Source organism: Suncus etruscus, chromosome 11 (assembly GCF_024139225.1).
Source record: "Suncus etruscus isolate mSunEtr1 chromosome 11, mSunEtr1.pri.cur, whole genome shotgun sequence".
NCBI classification, from domain to species: domain Eukaryota; kingdom Metazoa; phylum Chordata; class Mammalia; order Eulipotyphla; family Soricidae; genus Suncus; species Suncus etruscus.
Window position 1 is genome coordinate 76184361 of NC_064858.1, and position 17707 is coordinate 76202067.

Sequence of the window (17707 nt, forward strand, 5' to 3'; positions counted from 1 at the left end):
ATAGGTATATGTCCTCCTTCCAACTCTAAAGGATACAAATTTCATTTGCTGACTCCTTTCATTAATTTCTTTATCCATTCAGGAGACAGCCTAGTTTTGTTTCGTTTTGTTTTGTTTTTGGGTCACACCTGGCAGTGCTCAGGGGTTACTCCTGGTTCTGCTCAGAAATCGCTGTCAGGCTCTGGAGACCACATGGGATGCTTGGAATCTAACCAGGTCCATCCTAGGCTGGCTGCATACTAGGCAAAGGAACTAGCACTCAGGCCCAATAGGAAGTGCCGAAAGAAAAAAGTATTTCAGGAGCCTAAGCAATAGCACAGCGGTAGGAGTAGGGCGTTTGCTTTACATGCAGCCTATCCAGAACTGCAGTTTGGTTCCCCGAGCCAGGAGCGATTTCTGAGTGCATAGCCAGGAGTAAACCCTGAGCGTCATGGTCATGGGATGTTGCCCAAAAAGAAAAAAGTATTTCAGAATGTTTCTTTTCTGTGAGGAAAACATTGTCTCCATTTCAGACCTCAGGCATGAGGATTCAGGGTTGTCTGAAAAGCATCAACACCCACTGTGAAGAAAGCCTAGATGTAACAAGTTTTCCCAGAGAAGAGGAACACATAAATCTGGATCATCTGGAGCGGATTAAGATTCTTAGATTAGAAAAAAAAAAAAAGATTCTTAGATAAGAACAGAACCATGTGACCATTTTTTCAATCTTGCTCTGCTGGCTCTGCAAACCTGATTTAATTTTATCATTTACAATTTACATCCAACAGAATACTTTTTTTTCCCTTCGGTTTTTGGGCCACACCCTTTGACGCTCAAGGGGTTACTCCTGGTTATGCGCTCAGAAATCGGTCCTGTGTTAGCATACGCCCTATCACTTGCGCCACTGCTGCAGCCCATCAGAATACTTTTAAGGAGACAAAGGAATAAGCAGTTTCCCTTAATAAAGTCTGGTTACTAATTTAGTCCATACTTTGGCAAATTTTTTTTAAACTTTGTGTGTATATATAACATATCATATATATGTGTCATTTGCTTATAGCCACTGTATTTATCTATATAATAATTTTTTTGATCTATTCTTTTTTTTGGGGGGGGGGGCACACCCGGCAGTGCTCAGGGGTTACTCCTGGCTGTCTGCTCAGAAATAGCTCCTGGCAGGCAGGGGGGACCATATGGGACACCGGGACTCGAACCAACCACCTTAGGTCCTGGATCCGCTGCTTGCGCTTATCTCTCCAGGCCCTTTTGATCTATTCTTAAAGCCTCTCTTCACATCTTGATGACCTCTAATACTATCAGGCTCTGTGTGACATGAGAGATCAGGGAGGAGTCAGTTGGTTTATGAGGAAGAGAAAAAATGTTCTTCATCTCCTTTACGGAAGTGGGTGTGAATAGAAAAAAAAATCAGCATGCAGTGAGTGGATTTAACAGGGCTTACAAGAGGAAGATGAAATGAGAGGTTAAAGACTGAAGCTATCATACAGTAAATAGGTAGAGAGCAAATGCTTTGTATGCAGCTGACCCAGGTTTGATCCTCTGGTATCTCTGGCACCCCATATGAACCCCAGCCTTACTAAGAGTGATTCCTGAGCACAGTCATGAGTAAGCCCTGAGTACAGCTATTTACAGCCCAAACTACACCCCCACCAAGAAATGAGTGCTAAGAAACGTGAAGCACATCTGCTTCAATTTTTCATGTTCTTCTAAAGGCTTTGCCCATAGAACTAAGTTTATGTGAAAGGAGTGGGGGGACAGATAAGAGGGGCTCTTGGACTTCTGGTAAAAGGACACATGTTCCAGGCCCGGAGAGATAGCACAGCGGTGTTTGCCTGGCAAGCAGCCGATCCAGGACCAAAGGTGGTTGGTTCGAATCCCGGTGTCCCATATGGTCCCCCGTGCCTGCCAGGAGCTATTTCTGAGCAGACAGCCAGGAGTAACCCTTGAGCGGCGCCGGGTGTGGCCCAAAAACCAAAAAAAAAAAAAAAAAAAAAGGACACATGTTCCTCTAGAGCAGGGGTCTCAAACTCACGGCCCTTCATACAACATTCTGTGGCCCTGTCCTAGAGGAATCTTGTTTTGTTTTGTTTTAGTTTGGGTCACACCCCCCAATATTCAAGGCTTACTACTAACTTTGCACTCAAGGATCACCCCGACTTTGCCTCCTGCGGCCCCCAGGTAAATTGAGTTTGAGACCCCTGCAGTCTAGAGGTAGGTGTGGTGTTGGAGTGATGTATACATGAAAATATAATTAACAGTACTGCAAAGCTCAGTACCTCAATAAAATAGTTAAAAAGAAATGGGGCCGGAGAGATAGCACGGAGGCAAGGCATTTGCCTTTCATGCAGAAGGTCATTGGTTCGAATCCCAGCATCTCCTATGGTCCCCCGAGCGCTGCTGGGTGTGACCCAAAAAACCAAAAAAAATAAAATAAAAAGAAATAAAAAGGGGGCCAGAGAGATAGCAGAGTGGTAGGGTGTTTGCCTTGCACAGAGCAAACCCAGGTGGAACCTAGGTTTCCAGGCATCCCATATGGTCCCCCAGCATGCCAGGAGCGATTTCTCAGCACAGAGCCACTGCTGGGTGTGGCCAAAAAAAAACCCTAAAACATAAAGAAAAAGGGACCAGAGCAATAGAACAGTGGGTAGGGTATTTGCCTCGCATGCGACCTACCAAGGGTTTAATTCCCAACATCCCATATGGTCCCCTGAACCTGCCAGGAGTAATTTCTGAGTGTGGAGCCAGGAGTAATCCCTGAACATTGCTGGGTGTGCCCCCCCCCGCAAAAAAAAAACCTAAATAAAGAAATGTTAACAAAAAGTGAATTGGCAATTACACTTGCCAATTATACTAGAGGCTAGCAAACAAATACATTCAGTTCCTGATAAGAATGGTACAGAGAAGGCTCTTCAGAACTCCCAGTGAAAAAGCTGGCAGGCTCAGGGGACTATATGGATGCTGGGATTCAAACTACTGTCCTTCTGCATGCAAAGCAAATTACCTACCTCCATGCTATCTCTCTGGCCTGTCTTTTCTCATTTTTGTGGTTTGAATCCCGGCATCCCATATAGTCCCCTGAGCCTGCCAGCTTTTTCTGAGCATAGAGCCAGGAGTAATCCATGAGCGCTGCCAGGTGTGACCCAAAAGCAAACAAAATAAAAAGAGAGAAGAGTGGGGCGGAGTGATAACACAGCCATAGGGCGTTTACCTTGCAGGCAGCCAAGCCTGGATGGACACCGGATTGATTCCTGATTTCCCATATAGTCCCCCAAGCCTGTCAGGAGGGATTTCTAAGTGCAGAGCCAGGAGTAATCCCTGAGAGCCCCTGACCATGCCCCCCCCCCAAAAAAAAGAGAAAAAGTATTAAAATGAGCTAGCAGAATAACAGTACTTGTCTATCTCCAGCATTATTCACAAAACAATTTTCTTCTGGCAACATAAAATTCATTTTGCAATACTTATTCAAAATAAATGAGCCTATGATGATGTCCCATTTAATCTCAAGAAACTAGATGCTAGACTTCTTTTTTTTAATGGGTCACACTCACCAGCACTCAGGGGTTACTCCTGGATCTATGCTCAGAAATAGCTCCTGGCAGGCCCGGGGGACCATATGGGATTTGAACCACAGTCCTTCTGTATGCAAAGCAAACGCCCTATCTCCATGCTATCTCTCCAGCCCCACATACTAGACTTCTAACAATTTTATGTTTAAAGTACCATTAAGGGGGCTGGAGAGATAGCACAGAGGTAGGGCGTTTGCCTTGCAAGTAGCCCACCCAGGACCAATGGTGGTTTGAATCCTGGCATCCCATATGGTCCCCTATGCCTGCCAGAAGGGATTTCTGAACACAGAGCCAGGAGTAACCCCTGAGTGCTGCCGAGTGTGGCCCAAAAGAAAAAAAAGTAGCATTAAAAGTTGACCCAGGGGCCGGGCGGTGGCGCTGGAGGTAAGGTGCCTGCCTTGCCTGCGCTAGCCTAGGACGGACCGCGGTTCGATCCCCCGGCGTCCCATATGGTCCCCCAAGAAGCCAGGAGCAACTTCTGAGCACATAGCCAGGAGTAACCCCTGAGCGTCACAGGGTGTGGCCCAAAAACCAAAAAAAAAAAAAAAAAAAGTTGACCCAGCAGGGCCAGAGAGATAGCATGTAGGTAAAGTGGTTGCCTTCCATGCAGAAGGTCAGTGGTTCAAATCTTGGCATCCCATATGGTCCCCTGAGCCTGCCAGGAGCTATTTCTGAGCACAGAGCCAGGAGCAACCCCTGAGCACTGCCGGGTGTGACCCAAAAAACAAAAACAAAAACAAAATAAAGTTGACCAGCAGACCTGGGTGACCAACTCCTCCCCCTAAAAAGGAAAAGTGCTCCCTGGATCCATGTGTAGGTAACTGCACACATAATGTTGCTGGCTCAAACACAAGGTGCATGAATAACTCTCGTCTGCATCACACTTGAGACGTGTACTTTTATTCTTTCAAATTGGATGTGTACTGCAACATCAACAAGAGCATGTTACTCTTTCCTATTCTTTATCTTTGGGGGGCGAAGGGGGTTGGGTCACAGTTGGCAGCACTCAGGGATTACTCCTGGCTCTGTGCTCAGAAATCGCTCCTGGCAGGCATAGGAGAACCATATGGAATGCAAGGATTCGAGCCAGTCTGTCCTGGAATGGCTGTATGCAAGGCAAATGCCCTACAGCTGTGCTCTCTCCAGCTCCTCTTTCCTAGCGGTTGAACGGTTGAACGTAGGTTAGATCCCATGACATCCCATATGGTCCCCCAAGCCAGAAGCAATTTCTGAGCGCATAGCCAGGAGTAAACCCTGAGATTCATAGGGTGTGGCTAAAACAAACGAACGAAAAAAGGCAGATTAAAAAAAAATTTTTTTTTTGGTTTTTGGGTCACACTCCGCAGCTACTCCTGGCTCTATGCCCAGAAATCGCTCCTGGCAGGCTCAGGGGACCATAAGGGACACCGGAATTCGAACCACCATCCTGGATGCAAGGCAAATGCCCTACCTCCATGCTATCTCTCCACCCTCCAAACTTTAAATAAAAAAAGGATAGAGTGCAATATCTATTGCCCACGTCACAGCTTGTGTTCTTTCTCTCTCCTTTTATTTATCAAAATAAAACTATTTTCTTAATTTTCCTTTTCCTTTTTTGAGGGGGTGGGGCCTACACCCAACAGTGCTCAGGGTTCACTCTAGCAGTATTCAGGGGACTATATACTAGGGTGCCTTGCATAGGCTGTATGAAAGGCCATATCCCTGTACTATACTACTATACTAATCCCCCTTTGCTTTTTTTTTTTTTTCTGCTTTTGCACCACACCTGGCAATGTGTTCAGGAATTATCCCTGGTAGTACTTGACCCTGGGTCAACTGCATGAAAGGAAAATGCTATACCTGCTATACTATAGCTCTGGCCCCACCCTTCTTTTTTTGTTTGCTTGTTTGGGTCACACCCGGCAGCGCTCTATGCTCAGAAATTGCTCCTGGCAGGCTCAGGGGACCATATGGGATGCTGGGATTCGAACCACCTACCTTCTGCATGCAAGGCAAACGCCTTACCTCCATGCTATCTCTCAGGCCTGGCCCCACCCTTCTTTATTTAATATTGCTGTTTGTTGTTGTTGTTGGGGAGGAGGGGTACATCAAATCAAGCTCTGCTGTTGACTTATTCTTGGTTCTGTTCAAGGATCACTCTAGGTAGAGAGTGACAGGGGAATTAGAGCATATTTCTGGGATGGAGGGGAAATATGTATTTGGGATGGAAAAGAGGAAGAAACTGTACAAAGGTACAGAGCATACAAATATAGTGTGAAATTTATCAAAAGAAACAAAAACTTATTGTTCTCTCGCTGAAGGAAACCAAACTCCTAGTTCAGATTGACGATCAAGTTCTCAATGATTTCTCTTGTGCATTCCAGCAGAAGAAAGTGAACTCAGGGTCCAGAGAGACAGCACAGTGGTAGGGTCTTGTCACAGCCGAACCAGGACAGACGGTGGTTCGAATCCCGGCATCCCACATAGTCCCCCATGCATACCAGGAGCAATTTCTGAGTGCAGAGCCAGAAGTAACCCCTGAAGCATCACAGGTGAGACCCAAACCCCCCTAAAACAAAACAACAACACAAAAAAGTGAACTCAATCACATGCTCATATTTTTACTTATATTCATTTTGCAAGATACAGGCTACTACAATAAAATCAATCAGCAGTAGGCACACAAAGGTATATATGTCTTATCTGCAGTTCAAGTACAAGATTAAAGACACTCTATGACCAAATACCTTTTCAAATCATTCCTATCACATGAGCTACAATTCTCTAAGAAGTTTAGCCAATGTGGCTATGGAAAAAAAAAAAAAAAAAAGAAGAAGGCTAAGGGGCCTGAGAGATAGCACAGCACTAGGGCGTTTGTCTTGCACACGGCAGACCCAAGACAGACCTGGGTTCGATTCCCAGTATCCCATATGGTCCCCCAAACCTGCCAGGAGCGATATCTGAGCACAGAGCCAAGAGTAACCCCTCAGCACTGCTGGGTGTGGCCCAAAAACAAAATATAAACAAGACTGTAAATTGTAAATTCTAATTTTTGAAAGAGTAAATAGAGTTTATCAAGGGGCAGAGTGTAATACCTCACTAAATTAAGTAAAATAATTTGAAGCAAACAAAAAAGCTAAATCCAAGTCAAATACATTAAATAACCAAGAAAAAATTATACGAAGATTTTGGAAAGGTGATTTAAGGAACACGAAAAGATGTCATATCACATAGTGGAAAAAAAGAGCTGGGGAAATGATCTTCGTCTTGAGTTTAGCTTTTCCCGTAAGTGAATATGCAACCTCTGAAAAGCCTCAAGATGTGAGGCTGGAGAGATAGCACAGTGGTAGGGCTGCCTTTCACGCAGCAGACCTGGGACAGACTCAGGTTCAATCCCCAGTATCCCGTATGGTCCCCGAGCCTGCCAGGAGTAATTTCTGAGCCCAGAGCCAGTAACCTCTGTGTACTTTCGAGTGTGGCCCAAAAACCAAAAACAAAATATAAAACAAAACAAAAAGCCTCAAAATGTTTCTAAGTCTTAGTTTCTAAATCTTAGAATGGAATTCTAACTTTAGCTCTTCGGTTTATAATCCTTTTCCCCCATTACAGGTGCTAAGTATGGAAACCAGGGCCTAACATGTGTAAGGGATGTACTCTATCACTGAGCCACACTCATGGCTTATTGTCTATACATGAATCACATCTAGAAAATGAGAATGGGGTAGGAGAAATAAAATGTAGGAAAGACTAATGAACCATTATATGAATACTATACCCTGAGTGTCTTGATATATTTTTTTTTTTTTTGGTTTTTGGTTTTTGGGCCACACCCTGTGATGCTCAGGGGTTACTCCTGGCTATGCGCTCAGAAGTTGCTCCTGGCTTCTTGGGGGACCATATGGGACGCCGGGGGATCGAACCGTGGTCCGTCCTAGGCTAGCGCAGGCACCTTACCTCCAGCGCCACCGCCCGGCCCCGATATATTTTTTTAATTATATGGAGTCTTCTGTTAACTTTACAGTAAGAGGAATTAATTTGGTAATTTAGAAGTCAGCTACATTGCTAAGTTTTTTTTGGTTTTTTTTTTTTTTGTGTTTGTTTGTTTGTTTGGGTCACACCCAAACACCCGGCAGTGCTCAGGGTTATAGAAATCGCTTCTGGCAGGCTAGAAGGACCATATGGGATGCCAGGATTCATAACACTGTCCTCCTGCATGCAAGGCAAACACCCTACCTCCATGCTATCTCTCTGGCCTGCTAATTTTTTTTTTTTTTTTTTTGGTTTTTGGGCCACACCCGGCGGTGCTCAGGGGTTACTCCTGGCTGTCTGCTCAGAAATAGCTCCTGGCTAGCTCCTGGCAGGCATGGGGGACCATATGGGATACCGGGATTCAAACCAACCACCATTGGTCCTGGACCGGCTGCTTGCAAGGCAAACGCGGCTGTGCTATCTCTCTGGGACCTGGCCTGCTAAGTTTTTAAAGAAAAACAAAATAACAAGCCTGCCTCCAGCGTTAAACTTTCCCAAGGTCAAATATGCGATTAACAAAGTGTCAGTCTTAGTACCAAAGAAACATCATACCTGATACATTCAACTTGGTATTCCCATTCAATTACTCCCCTGACACTAGAGCACCATAGAAACAGTCAGATAGAATTCCCACTGGTAAAGAAGCCTTTCCAGTGCCTTTGCCAAGAGATACATGCCTTCAGTTATCGGGCAAAACTCATCGGAAATCTAAGTTAATATAAAATGGGTGTTTTTAAACAAGTTATTTCTTCTTAGCACTACTATGAGAAAATTTACATATTGGCATACAGACATATGTATGTATACTTGTGTTTTGTATATATACATATTTCAGAGAGAGAGTGAGTGAGTGTTGGTTTTTGGACCACACCTAGTGGTGCTCAGGGGTCACTCCTAACTCTGTGCTCAGAAATTACTCCTGGGTGGCTCAGCCGGAGTTCAAACCTGGACTGGCCACATGCAAAGTAAACCCCCTACCTGCTGAGCTATCATTCTGGCCCAGAAAGAAAATCTTTTCTAGACAATGAATCTTTTTCTGTGTCTTAAGTAATTGGTTTTCCTTCTTAGTCATGAAGTTGTCTTTTTCTTTTATCAGCACTCGTATACAGAAGCTAAAATGAAGGACAAAAGCCAGAGAGGTAATACTACTAGTTAGGTGCTTGATTTGCACATGGTCAAGCTGGATTCTATTTAGGTATTCCATATAGTCAGTCCCCTGAGCCTGCCAGGATTGGAGTAATTCCTAAACACTGCTGGGTGTGGCCCCAAAACAATAATAATAAAAAAGCTTAAAGTGAAGAATATCTGAATCTAGATTGCTACTAAGAAAGACAAGAGGTTTTTGTTCACCCCAGGAATATTGGATCTAATAACTACTTTAAAAAGTGTAATACTGGTGTCAAAGTGATAGTACAGTGTGTACTATCTTGTGTACTACACTTCCCTTACATGCAGCTAAGCGGATTCAATCCCTGGCATCCCATATGGTTCCTTAACCAAGAGTGATTCCTGAGGGCAGAGCCAGGAGTAACCCCTGAGCACTGCTAGTGTGGCCCAAATACCAAAACCAACCAAAGAAAAAAAAAAAAAAAACATAAATAGTAGAACACTGGGAAAAGGGGAACTAGTACAGTACAGTTCAACAGTACAGGGGGTGAACTAGATGTCTGTCACTCAGCAAAAGAGCTTTTGATTTGAATGTGTGAGGTGCTTCAAAGCAAAGAATGTTTGATTCTTAAAATAAAAAAGGACAACACCGAGGACCAGAGCACTAGTACAGTTGCAAGTAGCTGACCCAAGTGCAATCACCAGCACCACCAAGCTACCAGGTGTAATTCCTGAGTTCAGAGCCAGGAGCCCTGAGGATAGACAGGTGTGGTCCAAAGGAAAATAAAAAGGGGGAGGGGCTGGAGCAATAGCACAACAGATAGGTCGTTTGCCTTGCACATGGCTGATCTGACATTTGATCCCCGGCATCCCATATAGTCCCCTGAGCCTGCCAGGAGCGATTTCTGAGCACTGAGCCAGAAGTAACCCCTGAGTGCAGCTGGATGTGGTCCAAAAACCAAAAAATAAAATAAGGGGGGGCTACTAAAATTTTTTTAATAAAAGGTCAACAATGACATTCCAAATACTGTATGGCATAAGTGTAGTGTGAGGCTCTGGGTTCAACCCTTGGCATGGAAAACAAACAAAATGAACACTAAGTTCTTGACAACCCAGAAAAGACATTGTATCTTTGGGATTTATTTGCTTAAGTAAATGTTATCTTTATTTTTGCACTTGAATGTCTGGCAAAGCACCTTCATGACAATGCACTAACAGAATAAATAAATAAATAAATAAATAAATAACTACATACATAAATGTTTTTACGAGGGCCGAAGAAATAGCATGGATATAGGGCGTTTGCCTTGCATGCAGAAGGAAGGTGGTTCGAATCCCGGCATCCCATATGGTTCCCCGAGCTTGCCAGGAGCAATTTCTGAGCTTAGAGCCAGGTGTGACCCCAAAAAACAAAAACAAAAAAATAATAATAAAAATGTTTTTACGGGACAGAGAGAGTACAACAGGTTAGGTACCTGCCTTGCACATAGCTGACCTCGGTTCAATCTCCATCTCTCCAGAGGTTTCCCTGGGCCACTCAGGAGTGATCCCTGAGCAGAGATAAGATTCATTTCTGAGCACTTGAGGTGTGGTTCAAAAAATAAATTATATTGCAAAGTTTCAGGCCCATAACATTATGCAAATCAAAGGAGCAATCTATAAGTTAATATTAAATTTCCAAAAAATAAAAACTTTTTTTCCAGAGTTACACTCCACTTTTGCTGTTTTTCAACCACACCTTGCTCAATGCTAGGGGGTTTAACTCCCTGTGATCCAGTCCTCCAATATATTACCCTAGCCCTAATAGGCAATTTGATCTAGAACTTATTCACATTGTAGAAAGGGCATTCTTTTTTGTTTTGTTTTTGGGCCACACCGGGCTGCACTCAGGGGTTATTCCTGGCTATCTGCTCAAAAATCGCTCCTAACCGGCTCGGGGAACCATATGGATGCCGGGATTCGAATCATCTTTGGTCCTGGGTCGGCTGCTTTCAAGGCAAATGCCCTACCGCTGTGCTATCCGGCCTGAAAGGGCATTCTTACTTTAGGTGAAGCCAAATGAACAAAAGATGTCAGCCTTACCCATGGAATGGGGGGGGGGGGGGGAGTGGGAAGTAGTGAAGTGTGGATCAGTAAAAGAACATCTGCTGCCAATGTACTTGAAATCCTAGCTTTGATCCTGGGATCAAAATCAAAACCCCACCCAGTCCTGTCAAAGTTCAGTGTCACCTTCATTACCTGAACCATGAAATGTCCTTACAAGAGTCTGAACAGCCTTGATCAAAATTACCTACAGAGCTGCAAAGATAGTAAAAATGGCTAGTGCACAGATTTGCATGTGGGACGCCAAGCCGCCCCCCCCCCCCCACCCAATCCCTCCGCCAAAGCAAACAAGCCTGCTGGGGACAAGCCCCTAAGTACCACCAAAACAAACAAAACTATCCTATTAAATACATATTATAAAAATCACATCAAGGGGCCGGAAGGATAGCAGAGCGTTGGACTTGCACGCGGCTGACCCAGAACGGACCTGGGTTCAATTCCCGGCATCCCAGAGCCCCGCCAGGAGTGATTTCAGAGCAAAGAGCCAGGAGTAAAACCCCTGAGGCTCAAAAACGTGTCTCTCTTCTTTCTCTTCTCCTCCTTTCTCCTCTCTCTCTCTCTGTCTCTGTCTGTCTCTGTCTCTGTGTCTGTCTCTCTCTCATCAAGTCCTCCTTGAAAATATCTGCTGTTAGCAGATTCTAGCTGCTCCACTCCAAGAAAACGGAAATCATGAATAACTTTTCGAAACTAAGACCAGAGATGGGCAAAGTATGTGGGGATTCTGCAAAATTCACCCCTAAGATGACTCAAAAACCAACGTTGAGCCCTCTCCGAAGTAAGGCCCAGCACCTGCATTCCATGCGGGGTGATCACGCCCCTCCAGTTCTAGCCTCCAAGGCCAGTTAGTTGTGTGCCATCAACAGGAACACTCATCGTGCCTTGGGGGGGGGGGGGGAAAGCCTTGGACTGCAGGACACCAAGCTTTCCCTACAGACTGGTCCACTCTGGTCGAAGCCGGGCATGCTTTTAGTGAAATCAAGACACACACACGCCTAAAGGGGACGAGTGATGCGACAGGTGAGCGCGTGGTCCGTCCGGGTCTGGAGCTTCTCTTCCCATCTCGCCATCAGCTTGTGTGTGTGTGTGTGTGTGTGTGTGTGTGTGTGTGTGTGTGTGTGTGTGTGTGTGTGTGTGTGTGTGTGTGTCTCGATCCGATCGGTTCCTCATTGCGGGCCTCGGTCTGGTCTGGGCCGCACCTCGCTCCGCAGACCCGGGGCCTACCTGCCCGCGTTCCCCGCAGCGCCCCCGAACGGCGCCCCGGCCTGTCCCGCACGCCCCCCGCGCCACGCGCCGGGCCCGGAGGCTCCACGAGCGGCGCGGCCCCCGCCCGGCGCGGCCCGGCCCGGCCCAGCATCCGCGAGGGGCCTCCGCTCCTCGGCCCCGCTTCCGGGCTCCCCGCGCCGCGCCGCGCCGCGCCTCGCCTCGCTTCCGGCCGCCGGCCCCGGCCCGAGCCCCGCGCCCCCCGGCCCCCGCGATCTCGCGCCGGCGCCTCTCACCGCTCGAAGAGCAGCCGCACGGAGAACACGCCCGCCGCCAGCGGGAACACCGCCAGGATGTGGCGGGCCTGCGGGTAGCCCAGGCCGTCGCCGCCGTCCGGCCCGGCGTCCAGGTCGGCCCAGCTCACGTTGCGCGGCAGCCAGAAGCGCTCGCTCCACAGCCAGCCCCACCACAGGCGCAGCTGCGCGCCCGCCGCCGCCGTCGCCATCTTACGCGCCGCGGCCGCCGCCGCCGCTCCAGCCTGCCCGCGCCGCGGCCACGGCCAACGGATCGCCGCCCGGCCCGGGGGAGGGAGCGAGCGAGCGAGCGCAGGGAGGGGCGGGGCCGGGCCGGGCCGCGCCTCCGGGCACACCCTTCCGGCCCCTTGCTGGAGTCCCAGGGTGGACCCGCCCGGCTCGGAGCCACGCCCCCGCCGAGCAGGCCCCGCCCCGCCGAGCAGGCCCCGCCCCGCCCAAGGCCCTGTCCTCTGCTTTGGGGCTTTGGGCCACACCCGGCAGCGCTCACTTAGGGGTTCCTCCTGGCTCGACGCTCAGAAATCGCCCCTGGCAGGCTCGCTCGGGGACCCTGTGGGACGCCGGGATTCAAACCACCGACCTTCCGCGCGCAAGGCAAACTCGCTGCCTCCATGCTAGCTCTCCGCCCCGCCCCAATTTTTGTATTTAGTTAAAGAACCATGATTTATAAAGTGATTGATAGTTGCACTTTAAGCATATAATGTTTCTTTCCCTTTTTTTTTTTTTTTGTTTTGTTTGTTTTGTTTTTGGGTCACACCCGGCAGCGCTGAATTACGGATTCCACGCTCAGAAATCGCTCCTGGCAGGCTCGCTCGGGAGACCCTATGGGACGCCGGGATTCGAACCACCGTCCTTCTGCACGCAAGGCAAACGCCTTACCTGCGTGCTAGCTCTCCGGCCCCAATTTGGAGTTCTTAACTCAGATGCCCTAATGATGCATACTAATGATAACCTAATTTATAATCTCTTAGAAATACATTAAATTATGATGATTTATGTTTAAAGCTAAGTTTTAATTTTCCCTTCCATATCTTTTTTTTTGGAGTCTCTCCTGGCAGGCTCGGGGCACTCTGTGGGATGCCGGGATTCGAACCAGCGCCCTTCCCTTCTGCATGCAACGCGAACGCTCCGCCTCCATGCTATCTCCCCCGTCCCCCAGCCCCTCCTGCCCTCTTTTGCTCCAGGTTTCAGCCACGCTCCTTTCCAAGGATCCACCTCTCCAGTAGGGCCACGCCCTCACCCGGTTTTGCTCTTCCCGGGACGCGCTCTCTTAGCCTGTCTGCCTGTCCCTCGGCCCCACCCACCCACCCCCACCCCGGCTTAGGCTCGTGAGGGCCACCTGTCTGTCTTCGGCTGCACCCACCATCATGTCCTTAGAATGGACCTACCTCTTCGGGGCCGGAGGGAGCGAGCACAGCGGTGGGTGCTTGCCTTGCAAGCAGCCGATCCAGGATGGCTGTGAGCTCAGGAATGACTCGTGGTCCTCGGGGAGATGGATGTCGGAGATCAGCCGCGTGCAAGCCATGCTTCCTAGCCGCTGTACTAGCGCTTCAGCCCCAAAATGGACTTTCAAAAAATCCTTTGATTGGGGGCCGGATATATAGCACAGAAGTAGGGCGTTTGCTTTGCACGTGGTCGACCCGGGACAGACTTGGGTTCGATTCCCGGCATCCATATGGTCCTCTGAGCCTTCCAGGAGCGATTTTTTTCTCTTTTTCTTTTTGGTTTTATTTTGTTTTGTTTTGTTTTGTTTTTGAGCCACACCCGGTGACGCTCAGGGGTTACTCTTGGCAATGCGTTCAGAAATCGCTCCTGACTCGGGTGACCATATGGGACGCCGGAGCATCAAGCCAAGGTCCGTCCTAGGTATGCCGCTTGCAAGGCAAAGGCCCTACCTCTGCACCACCGCTCCAGCCCCAGGAGCGATTTCTGAATAACCCCTGAGCCCCAGGAATAACCCCTGAGCCCCGCCGGGTGTGGCACAAAATCCAACCCCCCACACCCCCAAATTTTCTTTAATTAAAGTTTTAGCGATAGTACAGTGGGTAGAGCTTGGACGCGGTAGACACCCAGGTTTAATGCCAGGCATCCCATGGGGTCCCCGAGACTAACAGGGGTGATACCTGAGCCCAGATCCTGGAGTAAGCTCCGAGTAACACAGGGTGTGGCAAAACAAACAAACAAACAAACAAACAAAATTGTCTTCTGAAGCTATCCAAAGGAAAATATAAAGAAAAAAATATAAATGATAGCCAAGGGTTGCTGAGCGATAGCACAGCAGGTAGGGCATTTGCCTTGCACGTGTTCGACCAGAGTTCGATCCCCAGCGTCTCATTAGGTCCTTCGAGCACCGCCACCAATGACCCCTGATCACAGAGCTAGGAGTAACCTCTAAGCACGGCTGAGTGTGACCCTAAAATAAACCAAACACAAACAGCCAACTATTTAATGAAGTTTACTACATGCTGGCACTGTACTGTAATTTCAGACAGGCTAATTGCATCAGCCTATAAAATAAGCATTGCTTTACATACTGGTTTTTTATTTTACTTTTTTTTATTTTTTATTTTTACTTTGTTTTATTTTACTTTGTTTTGTTTGTTTTGGGGGAACTACACCCAGCAGTCTTCAAGGTTTAGTCTTGACAGGCTCAGGGGACCATGTGGGATGCATGCCGGAACAAGGTCATTTGGATACAAGGCTATGCCCTAACAGCTATATTATCACTCTGACCTCAACTGTATGTACTTACTATTTTATGAATGACTACATTGAGGTCAGGAGAGGTGAAACAATTTGCCAAGTTTATATAGAAGTTGTAAGAACCTCTGGGCTACAGTCCTTAAGCTCCAAGACATTAATTAAGGCTTTTATCCTATAAATCACCTTAATTACTTTTCTTTGTGGTTTGGAAGGGATGAAAACTGGAAGGCAAGTGCTCTGATCACTAAATCACTCACCTTAATTTTTGCCTTTGGGCCACACCCAACGATGCTCTGGGATTCCTCCTGGCTCTGTTTTCAGGATTTACTCCTGTTGGTGCTTAGATACCATATTGGATGCTGGAGATCAAACCTGGTCAGCCTCGTGCAAGGCAAACCATACAGGATGCTAGAGATGAAATCCAGGTGTGACCCCCCCCCCAAAAAAAAAAAGATGATAAAAGAGAATTGCTAAATGATATTGCTTAAAATGCTAAAAGAGAACCTGAGTACTGCAGTTAAGCTACACATGTCTTTCCTGGGTTTAATCCTCAACATCACATAAATTCCTTGAGCCTTATTAGGATTGTATCCCTGAGCACAGAGCTGAGAGTAAGCCCTGAGTACCAATGGGTGTGTCTCCCCAACAACAACAACAAAAAAGATAATCATGCCCATGCCAAGAGACAGCTTCAACAGAATTAGCAAATGCTTGGCATAAGGGAGGCCTGATTTGATAATATTTGGCATCTCGTGCCTGGCATCTCCCACCTAGCAACACCTGAAATGTCCCTCTAACTACTATATTTAGAACCACTGAATGTGGCCCCAAAAGTATAACCACCAAAAACTGCACTAAAATGTTTCTCAACTGCCATAAAATCCTGAATGTGCTATTTGTTAACACCTAGAAGTTGCCTGATATGATGGTGGTGGTGGAAACTATGAAAAGAACTTACATCTTGTCAAAAGAGAGATTAAATAACCTAACTTGTAATGTTTGGTTACACCAAAAGTTTAAGTGTTTCAGGGGGCCAAAGGGATAGCACAGCAGTAGGGCGTTTACCTTGCATGTGGCAGGCCCTGGATGGACTTGGTCTGATCCCCAGCATCCCATATGGATCCCTGAGCCTGCCAGGAGCAATTTCTGAACACAGAGCCAGGTGTAACTCCAGAGCAGGTGTGGTATTGTAAAATCACCTTATGCGCCTTATCTCCAACCCCAGGTGAAAGAGTCTGATAGCACAAGCAGTAGAGTAGGGCATTGGCCTTCCATGAAGCTGACCCAGGACTGATGGTGGTTTGAATCCCGGCATCCGATATGGTCCCCCTAGCCTGCCGGGAGTGATTTCTGAGTGCAGAGCCAGAAGAAACCCCTGAACGCCACCAGGTGTGGATCCCCCCACCCAAAAAAAGTCTAAATCAGGGTCATGCATGAAATAATCCAAACCAGGCTGAGGGTGAAACACATATAGCCTGGCAGTCTTCTACCTCATATCTCCCACAAGCTGTTTGCCAGAACTACTGTTTTTATTGAGTACAGAGATCACATCTGGGGCAGTATTGACAGTAAGGACAGATAGCTTAGACTATTCTGAGCCAGTCCCACCCAAGTTTACAAGTAAGACAATCTCTGTTTTGGGGTAAATCCAAGTTGTAAGCAAACATACAAAGGAACCAGGGATGATCTTTATTTTAGGTAAATAAAATAAGGTGAAGCCTAACAAGCTGTCAATCAAAGGCAAATATGCCCTTCCAGTCCTGCTACTGCTCTGGTCCCTCATTTCAACTGATTTTTAAAATACCGATTTTGTTTAACAGCAACCTTCTCAGTTTGCTGTCATCACTTATTGTTTCTAATATTTATTCAGTGTGGTCTTTAGGGGTTTGTGTATATAATCATCACTCTATATACATCTATATTACTTAAAAGTAATCATAATGTTGGGGCCGGAGAGATAGCATGGAGGTAAAGCGTTTGCCTTTCATGCAGGAGGTCATCGGTTCGAATCCCGGCGTCCCATATGGTCCCCCGTGCCTGCCAGGAGCAATTTCTGAGCCTGGAGCCAGGAATAACCCCTGAGCACTGCCTGGTGTGACCCAAAAACCAAAAAAAAAAAAGTAATCATAATGTCACTTTATTTCCAATTTGAACGATTTTTATTTCTTATTCTGCCAAATTTTAAGACCTAGAATACTAAATAAAATAGAAGTTGTGAGAGTTCACAATCTTGTCTTGACTTTACTTTTTGGTTTTTGGTTCACACGCGGTAGCGCCTAGGGGTTAATTCTGGCTCTGCACTCAGAAGTCACTCCTGGCAGACTTGGAGGACCATATGAGATGCTGGGATTCAAACCGGGGTCCATCCTGTGTTGGCCATGTGCAAGGCAAACACCTTACCTCGTGTTACCTGATGCAATTAGCCTGTGTAAAATTACAGTACAGTGCCAGCATGTAGTAAACTTCATTAAATAGTTGGCTGTTTGTGTTTGGTTTATTTTAGGGTCACACTCAGCCGTGCTTAGAGGTTACTCCTAGCTCTGTGATCAGGGGTCATTGGTGGCGGTGCTCGAAGGACCTAATGAGACGCTGGGGATCGAACTCTGGTCGAACACGTGCAAGGCAAATGCCCTACCTGCTGTGCTATCGCTCAGCAACCCTTGGCTATCATTTATATTTTTTTCTTTATATTTTCCTTTGGATAGCTTCAGA

At 47.0% G+C, this 17707-nt stretch overlaps 1 protein-coding gene across 2 annotated transcripts in view; it reads right to left on the reverse strand.

The window, feature by feature from the left end:
- CERS5 (ceramide synthase 5) overlaps positions 1-12544 on the reverse strand; it is a 36935-nt gene extending 24391 nt beyond the window's left edge. For both annotated transcript variants that reach the window (XM_049783510.1, XM_049783508.1), the window contains exon 1: positions 12278-12544. In XM_049783510.1, coding sequence (XP_049639467.1) covers positions 12278-12486 — 209 coding nt within the window. In that variant the 5' untranslated portion in view covers positions 12487-12544. The remainder of the gene's footprint in view (positions 1-12277) is intronic.
- Positions 12545-17707: the final 5163 nt, after the last annotated feature.